Here is a 22,450-nt window from a genome sequence, read left to right on the forward strand (position 1 = left end):
AATTTTTTTTGGCTAAATGGCTTTCTCATAGTTTTGATCGGACGATTTTTGTAAAAAAAAAGAGGTGGGGGAGGAGGCCTAGTTGTACTCCAATTTTTGGCTACTTAAAAAGGCAACTAGAACTTTTTTTACGAACGGTTTATTAGTAATAAATATACGTAACTTTCGAATTAACTTACGTAACGAAATTCTATATTTGTATATTTTATTATGTATATGAGGGGGTTCTCCCCCTTGTCAATACCTTGCTCTTTACACTAAAGCTTCAATTTGGTCCTAATTCTTTAAGAATGACCCCTGAATCACAAAGACCGTAGAATAAATAGTTGAAATTACTAAAATACTTTAGCGTAAAGAGTGAGGTATTGCGGAGGAGACGAACCCCCTTATGTAATTAATAATTTCTGTTAGGTTTAGGTTCTAATGTTGCTCCTTACTTCCACCTGAAAAAACCCTTTTTTATTTATTTTCTCGTTGTTTTTTTTTAAATATTGCTAGAAAATCCTGGGGCCCCTTCATGGAAATTTTCTTCCCTCGAGATAAACTCCTCCATGGAAAGATCCTCCCACGTAACCCCTTCCCCCGACCCCCCCTTTAACGTGGAAAAGTCCCCCTGAAAGCGTCTGTACACGTCCCAATAACCATTACTATATGTAAACAATGGTCAAAGTTTGTAACTGGCAGCCCCTCCCCCGGGGACTGTGGGGAATTAAGTCGTCCCGAAAGACATAATTATTAGGTTTTTCGACTACTTTGCACAAAACGGCTATCTCAAAATGTTGATCCAGTGTTTTTTGGGAAAAGAGCGTGGGAGGGGGCCTAGGTGCCCTCCAATTTTTTGGTCACTTAAAAAGGGCACTAGAACTTTTAGTTTCCGCTAGAATGAGCCCTCTCGCAACATTCTAGGACCACTGGGTTGATACGATCACCCCTGAAAAAAAACACGCATCCGTAATCTGTCTACAAAATTCAACATTTTTGTAGATAGGAGCTTGACACTTTTACAGTAGGGTCCTCTATTACGCTGAATCTGATGGTGTGATTAACGGTTAAGATTCATTGACTTTTAAAAAGTGTTTCCCACTATTTTCTAAAATAAGGCAAATTTTCTCAGGCTCGTAACTTTTGATGGGTAAAACTAAACTTGATGAAACTGATATATTGAGAATCAGCGTAAAAATGCGATTCTGTTGATCTAACTATAGATATCAAAATTTCGTTTTTTAGAGTTTCGGTTACTATTGAGCCGGGCCACTCCTTACTTACCACGAACTGTTTGGTAAACCAAAGATATTGTATGCCTTTGGCTTGCAATTGTTATTAAATAAATAAAAAACTAGCTTTTTACAACTCAAAGTAAGGAATAACTTTAAAATTTAAAACAAACATAATTTTTTACGTTTATCTTTTAAAGATCTTTTCTATCATTCATTTCAGTCATTTAAAAATTGCTCAACTTGTGAATTTCATTTTCATAAAAATAGTTTTGACCTCTTTGATCGTTTTGTTACTATGCCTTACAAAATTAGTTCCGCAAATATCGCTATTTTAAGTTGCGTAAGTTGCGTTCTTTTGATGTAACTATTGGTATCAAAATTCCATTTTTTAGAGTTTCGGTTACTATTGAGCCGCGTCGCTCCTTACTACAGTTCGTTACCACGAACCGTTTGATTAACTTCTCATTTGCAGAAACATTCATTTCTTGAAGTTATTGGTTTTTCAAATAAAGAAACTACCCAAAATTACAATTTTCAAAACCCTGAGTGTCATATATGTATATATATATATATATATATATTATATATATATATATATATATATATATATATATATATATATATATATATATATATATATATATATATATATATATATATATATATATATATATATATATATATATATATATATATATATATATATATATATATATATATATATATATATATATATATATATATATATATATATATATATATATATATATATATATATATATATATATATATATATATATATATATATATATATATATATATATATATATATATATATATATATATATATATATATATATAAATAAAATATATGACCTTGTTTTTATGGCACTTGGTATTAACCAAGTGACATGTATCAATCGCAAATTCTGTCAGTCTGTCTGTCGGTCCCGGTTTTGCTACTTTAGGCACTTCCATGTAAGCTAGGGCGATGAAATTTGGCATTGGGGGGAGCTGGGAGGGGGAAACCTAAAATCTTGGAAAACACTTAGAGTGGCGGGATTGGGATGAAACGTGATGGGAAAAATAAGCACAAGTCCTAGATACATGATTGACATAACAGGAATGGGTCCACTCTCTTTGGAGTAGTTGGGGGGGGGGGTTAATTCTGAAAAATTAGAAAAAATGAGGTATTTTTAACTTACGAACGGGTGATCGGATCTCTATGAAATTCGATATTTAGAAGTATATCGTGTCTTAGAGCTCTTATTTGAAATCCCGACCGGATCTGGTAACATTGGGGGGGGAGTTGGGAGGGGGAAATCTAAAACTTGGAAAACACATAGAGTGGAGGGATCGGTATGAAATATGGTGGGAAAAATAAACATAAGTCCTAGATACATGATTGACATAACCGGAACGGATCCGCTGTCTTTGGGGTAGTTTGGGGGAGGGGGTTAATTCTGAAAAATTAGAAAAAATGAGGTATTTTTAACTTACGAACAGGTGATCGGATCTCAATGAAATTTGATATTTAGAAGGATATCGTGTATCTGAGCTCTTATTTTAAATCCCGACCGGATCTGGTGACATTGGGGGGGGAGTTAGGAGGGGGAAACCTAATACTTGGAAAACACTTGAGTGGAGGGGTCGGGATGAAACTTGGTGAAAAAATAAGCACAAGTCCTAGATACATGATTGACATAACCGGAACGGATCCGCTCTCTTTGGGATAGTTGGGAGGGGGGGGGGGGGGGTTAATTCTGAAAAATTAGAAGAAATGAGGTATTTTTAACTTACGAACGGGTGATCGGATCTCAATGAAATTTGATATTTAGAAGGATATCGTGTCTCAGAGCTCTTAATTTAAATCCCGACCGGATCTGGTGACATGGGGGTGGGGGAGTTGGGAGGGGGAAACCTAAGCAGAAAAATAAGCAGAAGTCTTACATACGTGATTTACATAATTGGAACGGATCCGCTCTATTGGAGGGGGGGTTAGTTCTGAAAAATAAGAAAAAAATGGCGTATTTTTAGCTTACGAAGGAGTGATCAGATCTTCATAAAACTTCATATTTAGAAGGACCTCGTAACCCAGAGCTCTTATTTTAAATCTCAACCGGATCAAGCGTAATTGGGGGGGGGGGCAGTTGGGGGGGGGGGGACCGGAAATCGTAGAAAATACTTAAAGCGGTGAGATCAGGATGAAACTGGATTGGAAGAATAGAAACCTGTTTAAGATACGTGACTGACATAACCGGAGCGGATCTGCTCTCTTTGGTGGAGTTTTTTTTTTTTGGGGGGGGGGTTAATTTTGAAAATTGAGGTATTTGTAACTTACGAAAGGGTGACCAGATCTTAATAAAATTTGATATTTAGAAGGAGCTTGTGCTTTAAAGCTCTACTTTTAGATTCCGACCAGATCCTGTGACATTAGGGGGAGTTGGAGGGGGAAACCCCCTCCAACTTATCTTACGAATAGGTTTTATCTTACGAATAGGTGATCGGATCTTAATGAAATTTAATATTTAGAATGAATTCATGCCTCAGAGCTCTTATTTCAAATCCCTACCAGATCTTTTGACATTGGGGGAGTTGGCGGGGGAAATCTTGGAAAACACTTGGAGTTGAGGAATCGGGATGAAGCTTGGTGGATAGAATAAGCAAATGTCCTTGATGCGCGATTGACAGAATCGTACTGGATTTGCTCTCTTTGGGGGAGTTGGGGGCAGGGGTTCAGTGATTTGGCGAGTTTGGTGCTTCTGGGCGTGCTAGGACGATGAAAATTGGTAGGCGTGTTAGGGAGCTGCACAATTTGACTTGATAAAGTCGTTTTCCCAGATTCGACTATCTGGGGGGCTAAAGGAAGAAGAAAAATTAGAAAAAGTTAGGTATTTATAACTTACGAGTGGGTGATGGGATCTTAATGAATTTTGATATTTAGAAGGACATCGTGACTCAGAGCTCTTATTTTAAATCCTGACCGGCATTAAGCCTCTTATTTTCCTTTTTAAATCAATCTATTGATTCATAGAATTTTGTTAGAGCTCATACCATATGAGCTCTTGGCTCTTAGCTCTTCTTTCCTCGTCACAAGTGCCATATGAGCTCTTAGCTCTTGTTATTTGTAAGAACATTATATCTGGTTTGACTTTCAATTGAAGTAATAAAAAAAACTATACATACAACCCGTAGTCAACCTGCGTGTGTTCCCCAGCGAGAACCTCCAACAGGTATGACTCTAGTTCGGCATTTGTGAAGGGATGCGCATGCACGGAGAGGTTTAGCATAAATGGGAGACAGTAACAACGGCAATCAAAGGGGTAAAATTAACCTTGACTGGGCTGCCCACTTAATTGAACAATCTGTCTTGGATTTTTTCTACAATTGGCCATGACTTTGACTTTTCCCACAACTATTCCCTTTGTTTAAATTCAATCGGATTTTATTTATCTTGTTTTCGTCGTTATTTTTTTTTCTTCTGCCTTTTAGTATGTTTCAAATCTCCGTTTTGTGGTAGAATAACACCTAATACTAAAGAACCGTGTGATCGGAAAAAAATTCAGATTAGTTTGCGTCATCATTAAAAAAATATATTGAAGATTTGTCTTGGGAAATTGCGCAATTGATGACGTAGTAAAAATAGCTTAAAGGCAATGAGACAAGCTAGATGCGATGGAATGCCGCACTGACCGTCAAAAAATGCCCTTGACAAAAGCTGTAGCGCAAATTTACAAAATAACGGGTGCACGTCACACATATTTTTTCTTGATAAATTATTATGCATTACTCATCATCATTGCTATTGTTAATAATCCGCAATTAAAAGGGGGAAGGAAGGGGGTCTAAAATAAAGGACTCTAGTATCTGCAATTTTTTTTTCAGATAATCGGGAACGCATATTGACTTCAGTTTAAATTTACGGTAGAAATGCCACCAACTTCGCTTTGAACATAGATCTTGTATATGAGGAGGGAAATGGTAGATTTATCATATAATCCTGTTTAGAAAAGGACTTTTAGTGCGTGGAACGAAGTGACGGAGGTGTAGTACACGCTGTCTAAAACAGAACTTGTAAGGCTCATCAGGGGTATTTTGGGTCTTATCAAAGTAAGATGCTATACCATCAGCACCACCAGGAAGTATCCGAGGGGGGGAGTGCTTCCAGGAGCTTTGTTTTATCCAACATGTAAATGGGAATATTTTTGCTTTCCCATTTTCAAACATTATTTTAGCGTCTACTTTTTTTCAGATATGAGGAGGGTTTTCGGAAGATTAGTGTTATATCCGAGAAACATCATAGAAAAAAAAAGCAGTTTTATGAATGATACTTTTTCGCTTGATTTTAATGTCAGACTTGTACCACAAAAGTAAAAATTTGCAGCGGCAAGAAGTTAGTCTAAAAAGCCGGAATTTACATTAATTTGTTCGTGATAAAATTACCTTCTAATATAATATCTTTGTGTCTTGCCGAAGCTATCATACAGAGAGGAAAAGTGCTGTGTCGAGCTTCCATCTTTACCAATTAAAAAAAAAATATACGACAAATATTCATTCCGGTTTGTTAATTATAACCAACTGGAATGAAACTTGAACAGCCCAGCTCTTAAAATTACCTATGGTATTCATTATTGCGGCTATGGTCCTGGCATTAATATAGCGTAATTTATTCCTACCAGTGCATAAAATGGAAACTTTTATTTATTTCAAAAACAGTTTTGCTGGCCGGAAAAAGGGGTTTTTCTACCCTTGTACGAATCAGAAACAAACCGAATTTTGGGTAGAACCTAGCTTAGTGGCAGTAATGACCCGCGACTACAGTGCGGCTAATACTGCCTCCATTTAGTTTATAATGGATAAAAATGTGGTTTTTATCATTGCACATAATAGTTGTGCCTTGAAAGCTGAACAGACTTCAGCCGCTTCACAGACTTCAATCCGATTACGTTTTGATTTTGGTGATGATGAACAAATCAAAGGTGCCGAATTTTAGTAGAAGCTGTTCGTCTGCTGAGAGATGAATTGTCATAGGCGTTTTTTTTATCTTTCTTTGCTGTCCCACCTCCAGATGAATTCTCATAGGCGTTTTTTATCTTTTTTTGCTGTCCCACCTCCACTCCTTAATGGTAACAATTTCAAAAACAAATTTAACTTTAAACGTTAGATGTCACTTATTTTTTTTTATGTTATTAGTTATTTTTTTTTTTTACCAGCAGTCGAAGGAACACACTTTAAACAAGCACATACTACGGAAACCAATTCCATACAAAAAAAAAAAAAAAAAAAAAAAAAAAAAAAAAAAAAAAAAAAAAAAAAAAAAAAAAAAAAAAAAAATTCATAGTAAGAGGCTTCCTACCACAGGAAGCCTTTCTTACGGTGGATGTTCTTACCATATGACACTTTCCAAATTGCGGTCCGTCATGTCTCCCACGCAAAAAGGAGAAATAATTTATTCTCACAAAGGAGAATAGTAACAAAAATAATTATTATTTCTCTAGAACAAACCGGTTTTTTCGTTAGTTTCTTCGTTACTTTAGAAACAAATTTGGACTATAGATTTGCACACTAGGGGGGGGGGGGGGGTAAAGTATAGCCGATCTGCATGCAAAGTGTGTTAGGTACAGTTTTCTATGCAATTTTCGAACTATTGTCTTATTTTTAATTATAGTTTTACAAACTGTGGGAGTTTTAAGGTGACATTGTTGTAGTCCTAAACACGTATGTAGGGGGGTTCTTTCCCTTGGACACATGCCCATCGGAATCTTTAAGGTTTTTACGTGTTTTGTATTTTACCCCCTCCTCGCTGAAATATAACCCTGAATACATCCTTGGGAAGGGGTGTATTGTCTGTGCTCATGAACGCTGTTTTCTATGCAATTTTCGAGCTATTTTGTATTTTTAATTATAGTTCTATAAGACTAGGATGTCTGCCGTTTAAAATAATTAGTAAAACAAACACCAAAAGACAACAACAGAATTGTGGACAAGATAAAGAAGACAAGATAATTCTGGCTGTTCAAATATTTACAGACAATGGACTAGATTAAAATCTTGCCTGAAAAAACTTAGATTCGCAAACTTATCGCAACTGTTTTTAAGTGTATGTTTACATATGGACCAAAGGTTTTGCTAATTGGATGGATATCAGGCTCTATTGTCTAAAACGTATATAGGAGCCTTAGTTATGGAGAGAGAGGCTTGTTGGAGTGTTTGTGAAGTATTTTTTTTCTTATTTCACTATACTTATTATATGCAACTTCATCAAAAATTGTACATTAAAAAAAAAGAATTTGGTTTTTGAATTCCATGGGTAGGGTTCCTTTCGTTTTAAATAGCTAAATTACAAAAGGTTTTCGTGTGCCAAATCTGACTTAAAATTTAGGAAGATAAAATCTTAATTTGCAAAAATTGTGTTGTATTTTATATTTTTAAAATTTGTATAGAATAAAATATGTTTATTTTTACATAAAAATTGTATAGTAAAAATTGTAAATTGTATAGAACAATTTTAACGGGAGAATTTAAAAATACTTCTAAAAATATAACCGGCTATCCTTATAATTTACAGTTTGGCTCATTCATTGCAGTGTTAACCCAAGTCTTAGTTCCCAAGTATGTTAGTTGACAACACTGAATATTGGGTTTTTTCAAACGTATTTCAGTAAAAAAAAAATCCACTTTTTACAAATCTGAGCGACTCAGATTTTCGTGTTAGCTACTCTAAGGTACCAGCACTAGACATTCTGAGGAGGTGCCATTACCATTTTTTAGGACAAGCTGTGTTCCCCGTCGTATGAAGCAATGTTTTCGGGATGATTCTTGTTTCTTTCATTGGCTTGCAACAATGTATTTTGTTTTTATTATTGTGGAACAAAAATTAATGTCAGTAGGGAGCATAATTTTTTCATAGAACTTATTAATGTCATCGAAGCTTATTACAACATTAGTCAAACTGATGTGTCACAAATTTAATAAATGTACAAAATAACGATTAGTAAACTTGCTAAGTTTAATTTGCAGTTTACAAATTAATCTAGGAAAAATGGAGTGAAACTTGGTGAAATTAACAACGATTCGTTTCGTAAATTTATTAAAATTGGGATGTTCGAGTAAATAAGCAAATTGACAACGAACTATTCTGTAAGCACATTTTTAAAGTACATTTTGGTAAATTTTTAACATGTTATTTTATAAATTTGATAACATTTTGTAAAATTATTAAATTTAAAAGATCAGGATAAATTTTTAGTAAAGCTAGATGATATTGGTAAATTACAAACTTTAGTATTTTTGTAAGGTTTATATTACGAAATTCGCAATTTCCAAAAAAAAATTAAATAATAGAATATTATTAACTACACTAAATTTTAGTCATTTCGCAATGATAATTAGTAGGCAACAATTCATTAGTTCACTTCTAATTCCTTTTTGTAAAAGTCCAAATAATTTATAGACCTCAATTCTTACTACTTAAATTGTTCTTTCTTGTTTTGTTTTTCTTTAGCAGTTAGCATTCTACAGGCCTTAGGTTGGGTTGAGGAGTAAACCCTCTGCATTGGCTTGAATTAGCCTGTTCGTTGTTTGAATAGGTCTTTTCCGATGGCTTTTTCTGCCTTACCTTGGAAACCAGAGGAGGGTAACATTTCCCCGTCCTTAAATAGGAAGAAATTCTTTGATTTTTTTAATTCTTTGTTGCAGTTAGCTTAAATTCACCCCTTTTCGTACCAACAACGTAGGTTCAAATCCAGGTTTTTCGGGGTGGGGGGGGTGTTTACAAAAGGATAAAGTATTTTTTTGTGGGTGGGGAGGTTTACAAAAAAAATAATAAAAAACGTATCAAAAGTTTGTTTATATTCATTTTTGTTACGCTTTTGCAAGTCCGATAAACATTTTGGGGTTGGGGGTCAAACTCCCTTGGATGCAGCCTTGCAAGAATGCAAGAACGATCAATGGTAGAGCAGGAATACATCTATCTATGCATTTTATTTACGTAAATGTAAACGTCTTGTCTTTATGGTACGAACAATGAGGATCCGTAAATGTATATAGGTCAGTCAGAACAAGGATTATTCATAAATACTCTATGTCTAAAGTGGCTATATTTACGACTTTATTATTGTCATAAAATTTTGCAATTTTTGGATGCCTTACTTTAGCTGTTTACACAGGGCTCTTTGACCAGGGAGGGGAGCAGCTTCCAAAAAATGTGAAAAAATTGGTAAAACTATTGGAAAATATAAGAAGAATGGTGAATATCTTCGACGGGGGGTTGTGTGTAGACCCTAACTCTATTCTTATCCCTCTCATGTGCATGTCTTGGTTAAATACTGTTAGGGGTCGTTGAAACAAGAGCTAGCTTTCGCACGTACTGTATCCTCTAGCTGGAAATATTTTTTTTTATTTAAATATTATTATGTTTTTAATATGTTTTTTAATTTAATGTTTTATTAATTAATATGTTTTTAATTTAAATATTTTTTTGCAAAAATACTTTTCTATATTTACGTAATTTTTGCGTTAATTAACAATTCTATTTACTTAATTAACAAATTTACCTAATTTTACGTAATTAACAATTTACTTAATTTTATTAATTTAGAAGTGATCAATTAATTTTTTATTTACTTTTATATATTTACATACAGTGTTTTGCATATTTATTAAAAAAAAATAGTTTCAGATCTAGAAGATGTGAAACTATGAATGGCATTTTAGCGGTCTAAACTTGACAATATTATAGGCTGCGTACAGCAAATTCAGACCGGTGGTTTGTATTTCATTTTACCTTATTAAACCGATAAAAATCAAAGATGCTTAAATTCTACCTGTAAGGATATTCCAATTGAAAGAAAAAGCAAGAGCATGTACTTTTTCTCATATGAACAAAGGAAGTTGTTAAACACTGCACCCATTTCGAGTATTCCAACTCCGAAATGGACTAAAAAATAGATTCATTCCATAACCATCTAAACCTAAAAGGAACCACCTAAACAATCCCCTTTCTAAAAGAGCCCCTTAAAAACAATAAGATCTTGGTGAAACTGTAAAAGCAAAAACGAGAAAATTTTCCTGCTATTAAAACACTACAAATGACAGTTATTTCGACAACAATCTCTGCCAATGCGTCATATATGAAAAGATATATATTGAAGAAAGTAAAAAAAACGAAAAAAATGCAAAATATACAATGATAAAAAGACAGCACAAAGTTAAAATCCAAAGCTTAAACAAATAACCGCAAAGCAAAAATTGAACATCAAAAAGATGACAAAGTTTTGTCTTTCGCCGTTTCTTGGTATTCATCATCAAACTAGAACGTATCAAGGATTCTTTTTTGGGGAAAGGAGGGCTAAAAAAAAACTTTAAAAACGTATAAAAATTTGTTTAAATTCATTTTTGTTACACTTTTGCGAATTGGACAAATTTTTTGGTGGTGGGGGGTTAAACCCCCTAGCCTCCCCCTCTCCCCCGGATACAGCCTTGTCATCAAGTCTACCCGGTATGGTCTTATAACCTATCTAGTTTAGGTTTTGTGATTGGATGTTGTTCATGAATGTTTTCTCTAGTGTCTTTGTTTTTATGGCACTTGGTATTAACCAAGTGACATATAGCAATCGCAAATTCTGTCGGTCTGTCGGTCCCGGTTTTGCTACTTTAGGCACTTTCAGGTAAGCTAGGACGATGAAATTTGGCAGGCGCATCAGGGACCGGACGAGATTAAATTAGAAATAGTTGATTTCCCGATTTGACCATCTGGGGGGGGGAGTGGGGGTCCCGTTAATTCGGAAAAATAGAAAAATTGAAGTATTTTTAACTTACGAACGATTGATCAGGTCTCAGTGAAATTTGATGTTTGGAAAGATATCGTGTCTCAGAGCTGTTATTTTATTTCCCGACCGGATCTGGTGACATTGGGGGAGAGTTGGGAGGGGGAAACCTAAAACTTGGAAAACACTTAGAGTGGAGGGATCGGTATGAAACTTGGTGGGAAAAATAAGCACAAGTCCTAGATACATGATTGACATAACCGGAACGAATCCGCTCTCTTTGGGGTATTTGGGGGGGGGTTAATTCTGAAAAATTAGAAAAAATGAGGTATTTTTAACTTACGAACGGGTGATCAGATCTCAAAGAAATTTGATATTTAGAAGGATATCGTATCTCAGAGCTCTTATTTTAAATCCCGAACAGATCTGGTGACATTAGGAGTGGGGAGAGCTGGGAGGGGGAAACTTAAAACTTGGAAAACACTTAGAGTGGAGGGATCGGGATGAAACTTGGTGGTAAAAATAAGTATAAGTCCTAGATACATGATTGACATAACCGGAAGGGATCTGCTCTCTTTGGGGTAGTTGGGGAGGGGGGGTTAATTATGAAACATTAGAAAAAATGACGTATTTTTAACTTACGAACGGGTGATCGGATCTCAATGAAATTTGATATTTAGAAGGATATCGTGTCTCAAAGCTCTTATTTTAAGTCCCGACATGATCTGGTGGTTTTGGGGGGAGTTTGGGGTGGAGGAACCTAAAATCATGGAAAACGCTTAGATTGGAGGGATCGGGATGAAACTTGGTGGAAAAAATAAGCAGAAGTCTAAGATACGTGATTTACATAATTGGAACGGATCCGCTCTATTGGGGAGGGGATTTAATTCTGAAAAATTAGATAAAATTACGTATTTTTAACTTACGAAGGAGTGATCGGATCTTCATGAAACTTCATATTTAGAAGGACCTCGTGACTCAGATCTCTTATTTTAAATCTCAACCGGATCCAGCGTAATTGGGGGGGGGGCACTGGAGGGAAACTGGAAATATTAGAAAATACTTAAAGCGTTGAGATAAGGATGAAAATGGATGGAAAGAATAAAAACCTGTATAAGACACGTGACTGACATAATCGGACCGGATCTGCTCTCTTTGGTGGAGTTGGGGGTAATTTTGAAAATTGTGGTATTTGTAACTTACGAAAGGGTGACCAGATCTTAATGAAATTTGATATTTAGATGGGTCTTCCGCTTTAAAGCTCTAATTTTAAATTCCGACCAGATCCTGTGACATTGGGGGGAGTTGGAGGGGGAAACCGGAATTCTTTGAAAACGTGAAAATTGGGTTTGTTTATTTTACGAATAGGTGATCGGATCTTAATGAAATTTGATTTTTAGAAGGAATTCATGTCTCAGAGCTCTTTTTTCAAATCTCGACCAGATCTTTTGACATTGGGGGGAAATCTTGGAAAACACATGGAGTGGAGGAATCGGGATGAAGCTTGGTGGATAAAATAAGCAAATGTCCTTGATACGTGATTGACTGAATCGTACTAGATTCGCTCTCTTTGGGGGAGTTGGGGGGAGGGGTTCAGTGATTTGGTGAGTTTGGTGCTTCTGGACGTGCTAGGACGATGATAATTGGTTGGCGTGTCAGGGAGCTGCACAAATTGCCTTGATAAAGTCGTTTTCCCAAATTCGACCATCTGGGGGGCTAAAGGGAGAGGAAAAATTAGAAAAATTCGGTATTTATAACATACGAATGGGTGATCGGATCTTAATGAATTTTGATATTTAGAAGGACATCTTGACTCAGAGCTCTTATTTTAAATCCTGACCGGCATTAGGCCTTTTATTTTCCTTTTAAATCAATCTATTGATTCATAGAATTTTGCTAGAGCTCATACCATATGATCTCTTGGCTCTTAGCTCTTCCTGCTTCGTCACAAGTGCCATATGAGCTCTTAGCTCTTGTTTATTTTGCTTTTAAGTTAAAGATTAATCTTCACGGACATTATTGATTATATATAACATATGGGTTGCTAATTATCAAAATGATTTCGTCTCTTTTTAATTCCCTTTCGTGGAATATCCAATTTAAAACTACTGAATTGCTTCGCTTTGGAACCTTGGGTTGGTTTTTGGCACAGATCGTTTATGCAAAAAAGTTTGCATTCACTTTCACCTCATCAGATATGACGGCGCATTTAAACGCGTGGACTCGTATTGTCGCCAAGATAGATTCAAGGGGCTATCTACTGTGAAAAGTCGTTTACACCAAGTTGATTGCGCCATGCAAGGTGTAAGTTTGTCTGACGGTTTGAGGAAATATTTTGTGGCGGAGATGTGTCGCCCACGGTAAAGATAATGGTGCTCTAAGATTTACACATGGTAGCAAATAGTGGGTAACTAAGTGGTGTTTTTTACAGATCGGGGTGTAAATGAGGGTCACCTGATATTAGCATTGGTTAAATATACTCTGCCCTTTTTATTTTATTTCTTTAGCTAAAATTGGATCAAACCATGTAATATCGAAACAGACTCATGAACGCTGGCGTCAATTGGGAGGGGGTTGGGGGCATGTGCCTTCCCCTTCATTTTGAAAAATAATTCCCCCCATCAATTTTTATGAGTTCATGCCACTACCTCAACATTATTTGGGGTTATTCTGGTAGATCCCTAAAAGCTAACGTTCTAAGGTTAAAAGGTATGGCATATATTTTTCAAAGGCAGTTCGTTTTTAAATGTTTATATGTTACTGTGAATGTCCAAAAACTGGTTAATGTCGATATTCACCGGTGAATATCCAAAATTCCTTTTTCTCTGATTGGATTCAATCAACTTTGCCAGTCAGCTTAGTCAGTCTTATGCAAGGTTTGATGGTGAAAGTTAAAGTTAGCTTAGGTTAGATTGTAAATCTCAGAAATGGGTTAGAAACCTAATTTAACCTTTAGGTTAGGTCATAAATCTCGGAAATGGGCTAGATATCTAACCTGACCTAACCTAACATTTCACCATCAATTTTGCGTAAAACTGGCAAACCTGACTAAATGTATGAAAAAAAAAAGGAATTTCGGACATTCTCCAGCGACTGCCGACATTCTTCAATTTCGGACATTCAATAGCATATGCATAAAATGTAAACAGGGAGGAGAGGTAAGTTTTAACCAAAAGGGGCTGTGTCAAATTTTAATTCGATTAAAAAAGCCTCCCGACAATATGTTATCGTTTATTTGGTTAATTCAGCCATATTCTGATAAAATCAAACAGTTTATGGTAACGAACTGTAAGCAAGGAGCGACCCGGCTCAATAGTAACCAAAACTCTAAAAAAACGGAATTTTGATACCAATAGATACATCAAGACTTGGATTTTTACACTGATTTTAAATATATAGGTTTCATCTAGTTTAGTCATACCCATCAAAAGTTATGAGCCTGTGAAACTTTTCCTTATTATTGAAAAAAGGGGGAAACACACTCTAAAATTCATATAATCTTATGATCTTAGATGTAGAGGGTGTATTCATTTCCATTTCCGAAGGATTCAAAACAAGAGAATGTAATCTTGAACTGATAAATTTTCAAACAGTTCGTGGTAACGAACTGAAGTAAGGAGTGACCCTGCTCAATAGTAACCGAAACTCTAAAAAACGGAACTTTGGCACCAACGGTTACATCAAAAGAGTCACATTTTAATGCTGATTTTAATTATATAAGTTTCATCAAGTTTAGTCTTACCCGTCAAAAGTTACGAGCCTGAGAAAATTTGCCTTATTTTAGAAAATAGGGGGAAACACCCCTTATTCATATATGGTGAGCCAAATTCAATACCTGCATGAATTCAAAAACGTTTCGAAATTAAATAAAAAAAAACTATTTTTTTAAACTGAAAGTAAGGAGCGACATTAAAACTTAGAACGAGCAGAAATTATACCATATACGAAAGGGCCTGTCCCCTCCTCATCGCCCCGCTCTTTACGTTAAATTTTTTATTATTTTCAAAAGTAGAGCTGTGAGAAAGAGTCTAACTTTAGCGTAAAGAGCGGGGCGTTGAGAAGGGGAAAGCCCCATTCATGTATAGAATAATTTCAGTTCGTTTTAATTTTTAATGTTGCTTCTTCCTTTTAGTTAAAAAAAACTTATTTTTTGTTTAATTATTTGAGAAACGGGACTCAGCTTGGGAGTTCTTATGTTGATATATTCAAGAGAACCAATAATTAAAGGAAAGGCTACAGAGAACGTTGCAATATCTCCCCCCACCCTTTTGTCTCTTCGAAAATAACTGACTTGCTCAGTGGTCAAACCAGTTTCTGTGAAACTCTGTGCACTCTGAGGTGCTAATATTCTGTATATGCAAGAATTTTTAATTTTTAAAGCAATTTTTGGGTCCAAGTGCCAGGTTTAATGCAAGTTTTGTGTTTAGTTTTGAAATTGTTTTCAATATACGGTGATGTGCTTAAAGTAATACCAAGAGTAACCGTCTTAACAGTGACGAAATATTTCAGATAGGCAATAAACATAGCCAGGGGGAGGGTGTGATTTTTCTTGATTTTCCTTGGTTTTTCATACAGTTTTCCTTGTTGTAGTGTTTTTTCCCAGTTGCTCCCCCTCCCATCTGTTAAAAATCTGATATATACATCTGATGGTAGAAAAGCAGTTCTTGTTGCGTTACATAGCTAATTAAGCCAAAGAGGCTTGGAAGTCCAAAACCTGGAGGGGGGGGTATCAAGTATCTTTTCCATTGGCCATGAGTCTGGACTAGTAAAATTTGATTTTTATTCCATCATTTCTTTGTTTGGTGGGGGAGGGGATCTCCCAGACCGATATTGGGAAGAATTCTTCAACTAGTATTACTTCTTGCGCAGGCTTAAATATGTTTGTTGTTTCGCCATTAGAAACAAATTAGTTAATAAATTTACTTCGCCAGAAAAAGCACAAATGTCAATAACATAGTAAAAACAGGAAGAAATTAAAACACAATGAATAATTAAAACAAGTAGAAGTAATGCCAATAATAATGCTAGGAGCTTAATTACTAAACTAAAATAGAACGATTCATAAGATAGAAGCAAAAAAGATAGAATAAATAGAAGAAAAAAAGAAAAACTGCGTCTGAAATAACAAAAACAAACAATAACACTTTGACCTTTGGGGAAGTCAAAACAATAGGGTGTTCCCCTATCCTACCCAAATGACATCCCTAACACGAATAAAAACTTGATGTGTGAGCCGTACGCAGGTTTTTTATCCCCTTTATTTTTCGACAAAACTAATTTTGTATTATATGTCTACGGATCTGTGGAAATATCATGACACAGTGTTAAAGATTACTTTGTCGGTTATAAAAAAAAAAAAAAAAATACCAGCAAACTTCTGTATATAGCCTCCATCCAGGGCATATTCCCCTCTAGTAGGGGAAGGGGGCTAGGACACACTCACAAGGGTAGTCATTAGCATATTCGAAATGACTTTGTGGTTTCTTTTTTTCAAGATTTGCTTTATTATAATTTTATAATTTGCTTTATATTATAAAATATTATATTATATTATATTATAAATATTGTATTATATAAAGCAAATTATAATATGCTTTATTATAAGTCAACTACTGATAAGAAAATCAGCTCAAAAATAATTAAAAAAAAACGAGCTTTGTATAAATCCAAGGGCTACGTCTGGCTCTGTTAGGGAGGCTGGTTTAGTATATCACGGTTTTTACAATAAAATATCCAACGTGTTAATCAGCTCCGTGTTAATCTGAGGTTCATTTTAGAAAGGCTATTTCATATTCGCAAACGTCGTTTGACAAAACCTCCGAACCATTCCTAAAGACCTCCAAACCTTTTTCTTCCTTGTCTTTCGAAAAATTATATAAGAGACTTGAGGTTTTGACATTCCGAATTAGATGACCTCTGCATTCCAGTTCAGTGCTAGGGAAAATCGTTTTGTAAAACGTGAGAAATTAAACAATAGTTTATTATTTGACAATTTCTGGAACAAAAATGAAGGGAATCTTATAATCAACCAATTTTAAATTGACCAGGAAAAGTAATTAAGGGAGAAGTAAAAATATAGAAAAGTAGAAAAGTAAAGGTAATATTTCTGTATAAAAAATGCTAGAAAAATAAGCATAATCATTATTTCACAATTTCTGAAACAAAAATGAAGGAAATCTTACAATCGCTATAATTTTAAATCGGCTAGGAAAAGTAAAGGGAAAAGGCTAGTATAAAAATGCTGGGAAAAAATAAATATGGTTCATTGTTTTACTATATATGGGATGGAAATGAAAGAAGTCTCATAATCTTTATCATCGAACAATCTTTTTTTTCAGATGAGGATGAAGATGGTGACGCAGGTCAAGGGGGGTCTCACATCCATCTTTGGCAGTTCATAAAAGAGCTTCTTCTCCAGCCCGAGCTGTATGGTTCTGCAATACGATGGGTGAATAGAGAAGAAGGAATTTTTAAAATTGAAGACTCCGTCAAAGTAGCTCGCCTCTGGGGAAAGAGGAAAAACCGACCTGCTATGAACTATGATAAGTTGTCTCGATCCTTGAGGCAATATTATAAAAAAGGAGTTATGAAAAAAACAGAAAGGTCACAACGTCTGGTGTACCAATTTTGTGACCCGTATTTTAAGTAACCCATCCCTGGTACAAGGGAACTGTTTATATTTTGGAGCAATGGAGTCTGTTGCGTAGCAACAGTACTCCATCCCCAGAATTCCAGTGTATTGCCATTATCGGCAAATATATTTAGTTTATTTGTTTTTTATGAGGGGCTGTTGAGGGGTTCTAATTTAGTGCAAGATCCAAAACAATGTAGTCTAATTCTACCTTTCGCTCACTTCTAATTTCCGTGACTGAGTCACTGAATGACCTTGTGCCTTTTACTGACTCATGATTGAGCCATCTCTGTGCCATTTTATCGTCAATATATTTTATTGCCATCTTGTCCGCCCGGTGTGTCTGTATGAACTTTTTCGGAGTTACTTGCTTATTAAAATTTCAGCAACTTAAAGGATGATGAGATATTTAAAAGATGATAATTAAACGTAACGACTTGGGAAATCCTTTAGCTTAAAAGCTTGTAATTTAAGCTTTGTCTGATTTTAATCGATAAATTCTATAATTAAAAATCATTCTTCTATAAGAGCACCGCTCTAGATTGCAGAAGAAAGTAGTTTAAATATCATCAAAATACGTTTTCGTTTTTTTTTAAAACAAAGTGCAAAATGACAATATTAAATGAATTACGTGCTGCTCGTTGCCACCCATAATCACACTACTTTGGCATCTGCTATGCTACTAAATAGGTTACAACCCAAGGCTGGTTGAATCACGTCCTAATATCGTCTTTTAATTCCATTATTAAATATTCGTATAAGAAAGGGTAATTTTTGCGATTGAGCTGAGTTCTGGAAAGAAATGCTGATTGCGAAAATCGATGAACGATGACCGATATGGATTCGCTTTTCTGCGAATTTGATTTCGTTAAAGCTCAGCAAACTTTTACCAAAAGATGAGTTGGTTTTACAGTTTTCGGCTGAGCTTGAAAATGAACTAATTAACTAGGCAGTCCACTAAAGCGGCTTTCTTCTGATCCCAAGCTTCAAATCTTTCTATTCCGTTTGGAAACAGGTGATTTGAACTAGCCAGCCGGCTGAAATGAGTCTGCTGATACATAACCTTTTGACTGATCTTGGAAATGGACAATTTAAAAAACTAAGCTAATATGGATTTCTGCTCATTCACTGTTCCGTTCACTTCCTGTTGAATATAAGGATGGATGATTTAGATAGTCGGCCGGCTGAAGTGGTTTTCACAACTTCAAAGCTTCTTGCTGGGTACAGAAATGGATTACAACAATCGGTGAAGCGGCTCTTTGATTCTTCTCAACTTCATAGTTCCGCAGCTTTCTACTGAACATGAAAATTTGATTCAGCTAGCCAGTCTGCTAAAGTGGCTGTCTGCTGACTCACAGTTTCATAACTCTGAGCTGAGCGTGAAAATGATTTGTTTAACCGAAGTGCGGGAATCGTCCTTCAAGATCTTTCACTTTAAAGCTTGTTAAATAAGATGCTCTCGTTAGACTACTTGTTTTTGTGCAAAATAGGTAGGCTTGCCATACCTTAAAAATAACTCATAGTCAGTTTATGTCTTGGAACAACCATCCACGCCTCGACCTTTTTTTCTCCCGGGAATGCTTATCTGACTATCTGCAATTGGAATTGATGACTATCTGACTATCTGAATTGATATTTTATTGTTTACTTCCCAGGAATCTTCCTGAATTGAATATGTTGTTGGAGTTAACCGCTTTCATTTGAATAAAACGTTACATGTGATAAGTATGGTATTTTGTAGTAAACGTTATTTTCAGTTAAAAATTTTCTTCTGCGTTGGAAATGCCAAGATTTGTTTCTGTATTCGGATTTTTATTTTGCTTTTTGCATAGTGCGACTTGGTATAATTTTTTTTTTTTTTTTTTATAGCTTATCTCTCAAAAAAGCCTTGAAATCTGTTTTTTCTTATGAAAATGTATGGCATAATTTCTTGAATTTAAAATATAAATGGCAACCCTTTAGATACGGCTTTGTTTTGATTATTTATTTATTTATTTATAATTATTGTTGGGCAAAGGAAGGTAATTTCCCGTCCGTTGTGGTATTTTTAAGGTAGTATTTAGATGTTTGAAACGTGACTTAATTGGTATTTATTTTAGAAAACACTAGTTTTTTCATCGTTTGCTTATTGTTTTGTTTATCTTTTTACCATATATCAATGATATATTGTAGGTATGTTCCGTGAACGACCAGTGTATATAGGTACAAATAAGTCTAATCGATACTGCTTTTATAGTTATGCTTGGCTATTGTTTGGGCGGTGATAAGGTATTTGTGAAATCTAAATTAATTGTAATTTAACATAATTATTTATTGAAAAATAAAGAAATATTTATTTGCAAATGGATGTTTATATACTTTAACTTTGAAGATATGTCGACGATGTAATTTGATGAAGCTGGAATGTTTACATTGGTGATGTTAGACTTTATGGTAGCCTGTAACTTTTTAAGAACGAATTAGCGGTTGTCTGAACGCTAAAATTACTTCTTTAGTATTATGTCAACAATAAAGTTTTCCAAAAAACATATTATTAAGAAGAATTACCGTTGTTACACTAAATTATTTTGAGTTCGAGATTTACTCTTTTTTCTCACGATATTTGTATGATTTAATTTTATAGTCTAAAGGTCTATCCGATATTTGACATTAAAATGGTTTCGTATGAAAGATTGTAAAATAATCAATGATTGGTCAGCTACTAAGTCTGAAACGCTGAAACCGCTTAGAAACAAACCAATGAAAGACAAGTTTAGATTCTTATAGACCTTTTTTAAATCAGTAAATTAGGCAAACTTAGCCAACTTGAAACCACTGAAAAGTCTCTGGCAACGGAGTAAAGTCCAGCTGGAGCTGGCAGTCAACGAAGGTTTGCATATGTGGATTTAGCGTAGGGTTTATCAGCTGTTAGATTAGCCTTATAGGTTCAGTTGCCAAAACAAGTTTACATTCTTACAGACCTTTTGAAAACCAGTGTGGTAAGCCAGCTTAGCCAAATTGAAATCACGGAGTAAAATCCCGCGAAACTGTCAGTCAAGGAAGGTTCACACATGTATATTTTGAGCAGGGCTAATCAGCTGTTATTTTAGGCTAGTGGTAAATCTACTTTAAAAGGGATCCTTGTCGCTTTGAGATTAGCTTCGAATGAGTTCTATTATTTCGTCATCATTATCATTAACTTAAAAAATGGTGATTATGGTTCTAAATTTATCAGCCTGTAGTGACAAGAAGAAATCATTTTCTTAAAAAAATAAAAGACTGTGATACGTAGAGCCGCAAAGGATTCAAGAAAAATATATTAAGGGCGTTTGGAGGGGAAAATGAATTGTTCCCTCGTGAGCTATCTAGATTGTCTTTTCACGCCGAAAAAATGTTCGCATGCCAAATCCAGAAGAAAATTATCTTTCCGTCCTTAAGAAACTATGTACACAATTATTGCTCATTTAAAGACTAGCTACTCAAGAATTGAACGAGACCACAAGTGGCTTCATGCATGCCATTTATTGGAAGGACCTCGGACAATGAAATAAAATCTCATTTTCAATCGATAAAAGGAAATTTCAAAGCCAGATGTGTCTTAAAACTTTAGTACTAATCGAGATTTGAAATTTGTGAGAAAAAGACGTCTGTATGCAGTTATGCAGTTTTTGATAGAAGCCGGTGCCAAGTTCACCAATAAGGAATGCCGAAGAAAGAACCCAAAAAAATTGGAAATACAGGAATTAGCAAAAATTGGCTAAAAACAATTGGCACTAAACAACATAAGAAAGCATAACTTTCCTTTAAAGCTGTTGTTGTCTCTGGGAATAAATAGATTGATGAGTTTTTACAGGTAAAAGGCGTTATTAAAATTGACTAAATAGTTTCTGTTTAATATAAATACCGGAAAATTCTCACAAAATGTGATTCTAGCCTTAGAACTTTTAATTTTAAAACAATCAAAAGAAAAATCAGAAAATCACGGTTTCCAGATAAGAATAGACCTAAGATGTTTTATCCTAAGGGGACGAAAAATGTTTTATTTTGATGCCCTGGCAGAAAAGTAATGATTGATGGTGTTGTAATGATTGGTGTTGTGGGAACAAAGTAGTTTTGTTCCCACTGTTCGTAGGATCACTAGAAGTCTTTAACCATGACGATCATCGGCATGTCTGTTGCGTCTTTTGAATGGCTTCAAAAGTCGCGAGACGACCGTCTTTGACGACATTTTTCAGTTTAAAAAAAGGGAAGAAGTCACAGAGACTGAGGTCAGGAAATAAGGGGGTTGGGTAGGGAAGTACGGGAATGTCTTTAGGGGGAAAATTCCGTTATGGAGATGGCATATGGCAGTGTGACATGAGATGTTGTCAAAATGGAGCAATCATTTCTCTGCAATCTCTGACCTCACGAGAAAGACCAATTTTCTAAGTCATTCAATGACGGCTTTATAAAAAAGAAACGTAAATCTGTTAAAATTTAATTGGTCAGTCAACACTTGTAATGTTAAACGACAGTCTGATCTCACAGGAGCTTTCATCCGATCGATGTTTTCGTCCGTTCTCGATGTTAAAGGCCTCCATGAGCGTGATTCATCTTCAACATATTCTCAGCCTTCCATAAATGCTTTGCGCAAGCAAAAAACTTGAGCTCAGGATAAACAATACTCCCCACCGGAATGTTTTAACTTTTCATGCGTCACACTTATTGATTCTCCAACCTTAACACAGAATTTAATGGCACGATATTGCTCCAAATTCTAATATTCAATTTTACATAACGCATAACGAAGACATAACTTCACTAATTGCAGTCTAAAAATTCGTATAGTTAATAGAAGGAGTAGAAGCTCGAAATAA

The 22,450-nt window shown here is 35.1% G+C and overlaps 1 protein-coding gene across 1 annotated transcript in view; it reads left to right on the forward strand.

The window, feature by feature from the left end:
- Nucleotides 1–19,958, forward strand: part of LOC136043796 (DNA-binding protein D-ETS-4-like) — a 73,157-nt gene extending 53,199 nt beyond the window's left edge. The window contains exon 6 of the mRNA XM_065728714.1: nucleotides 17,323–19,958. Within this exon, the coding sequence (XP_065584786.1) occupies nucleotides 17,323–17,633 (311 nt within the window). The 3' untranslated portion in view covers nucleotides 17,634–19,958. The remainder of the gene's footprint in view (nucleotides 1–17,322) is intronic.
- Nucleotides 19,959–22,450: the final 2,492 nt, after the last annotated feature.

This window comes from Artemia franciscana, chromosome 2 (genome assembly GCF_032884065.1).
Source record: "Artemia franciscana chromosome 2, ASM3288406v1, whole genome shotgun sequence".
NCBI classification, from domain to species: domain Eukaryota; kingdom Metazoa; phylum Arthropoda; class Branchiopoda; order Anostraca; family Artemiidae; genus Artemia; species Artemia franciscana.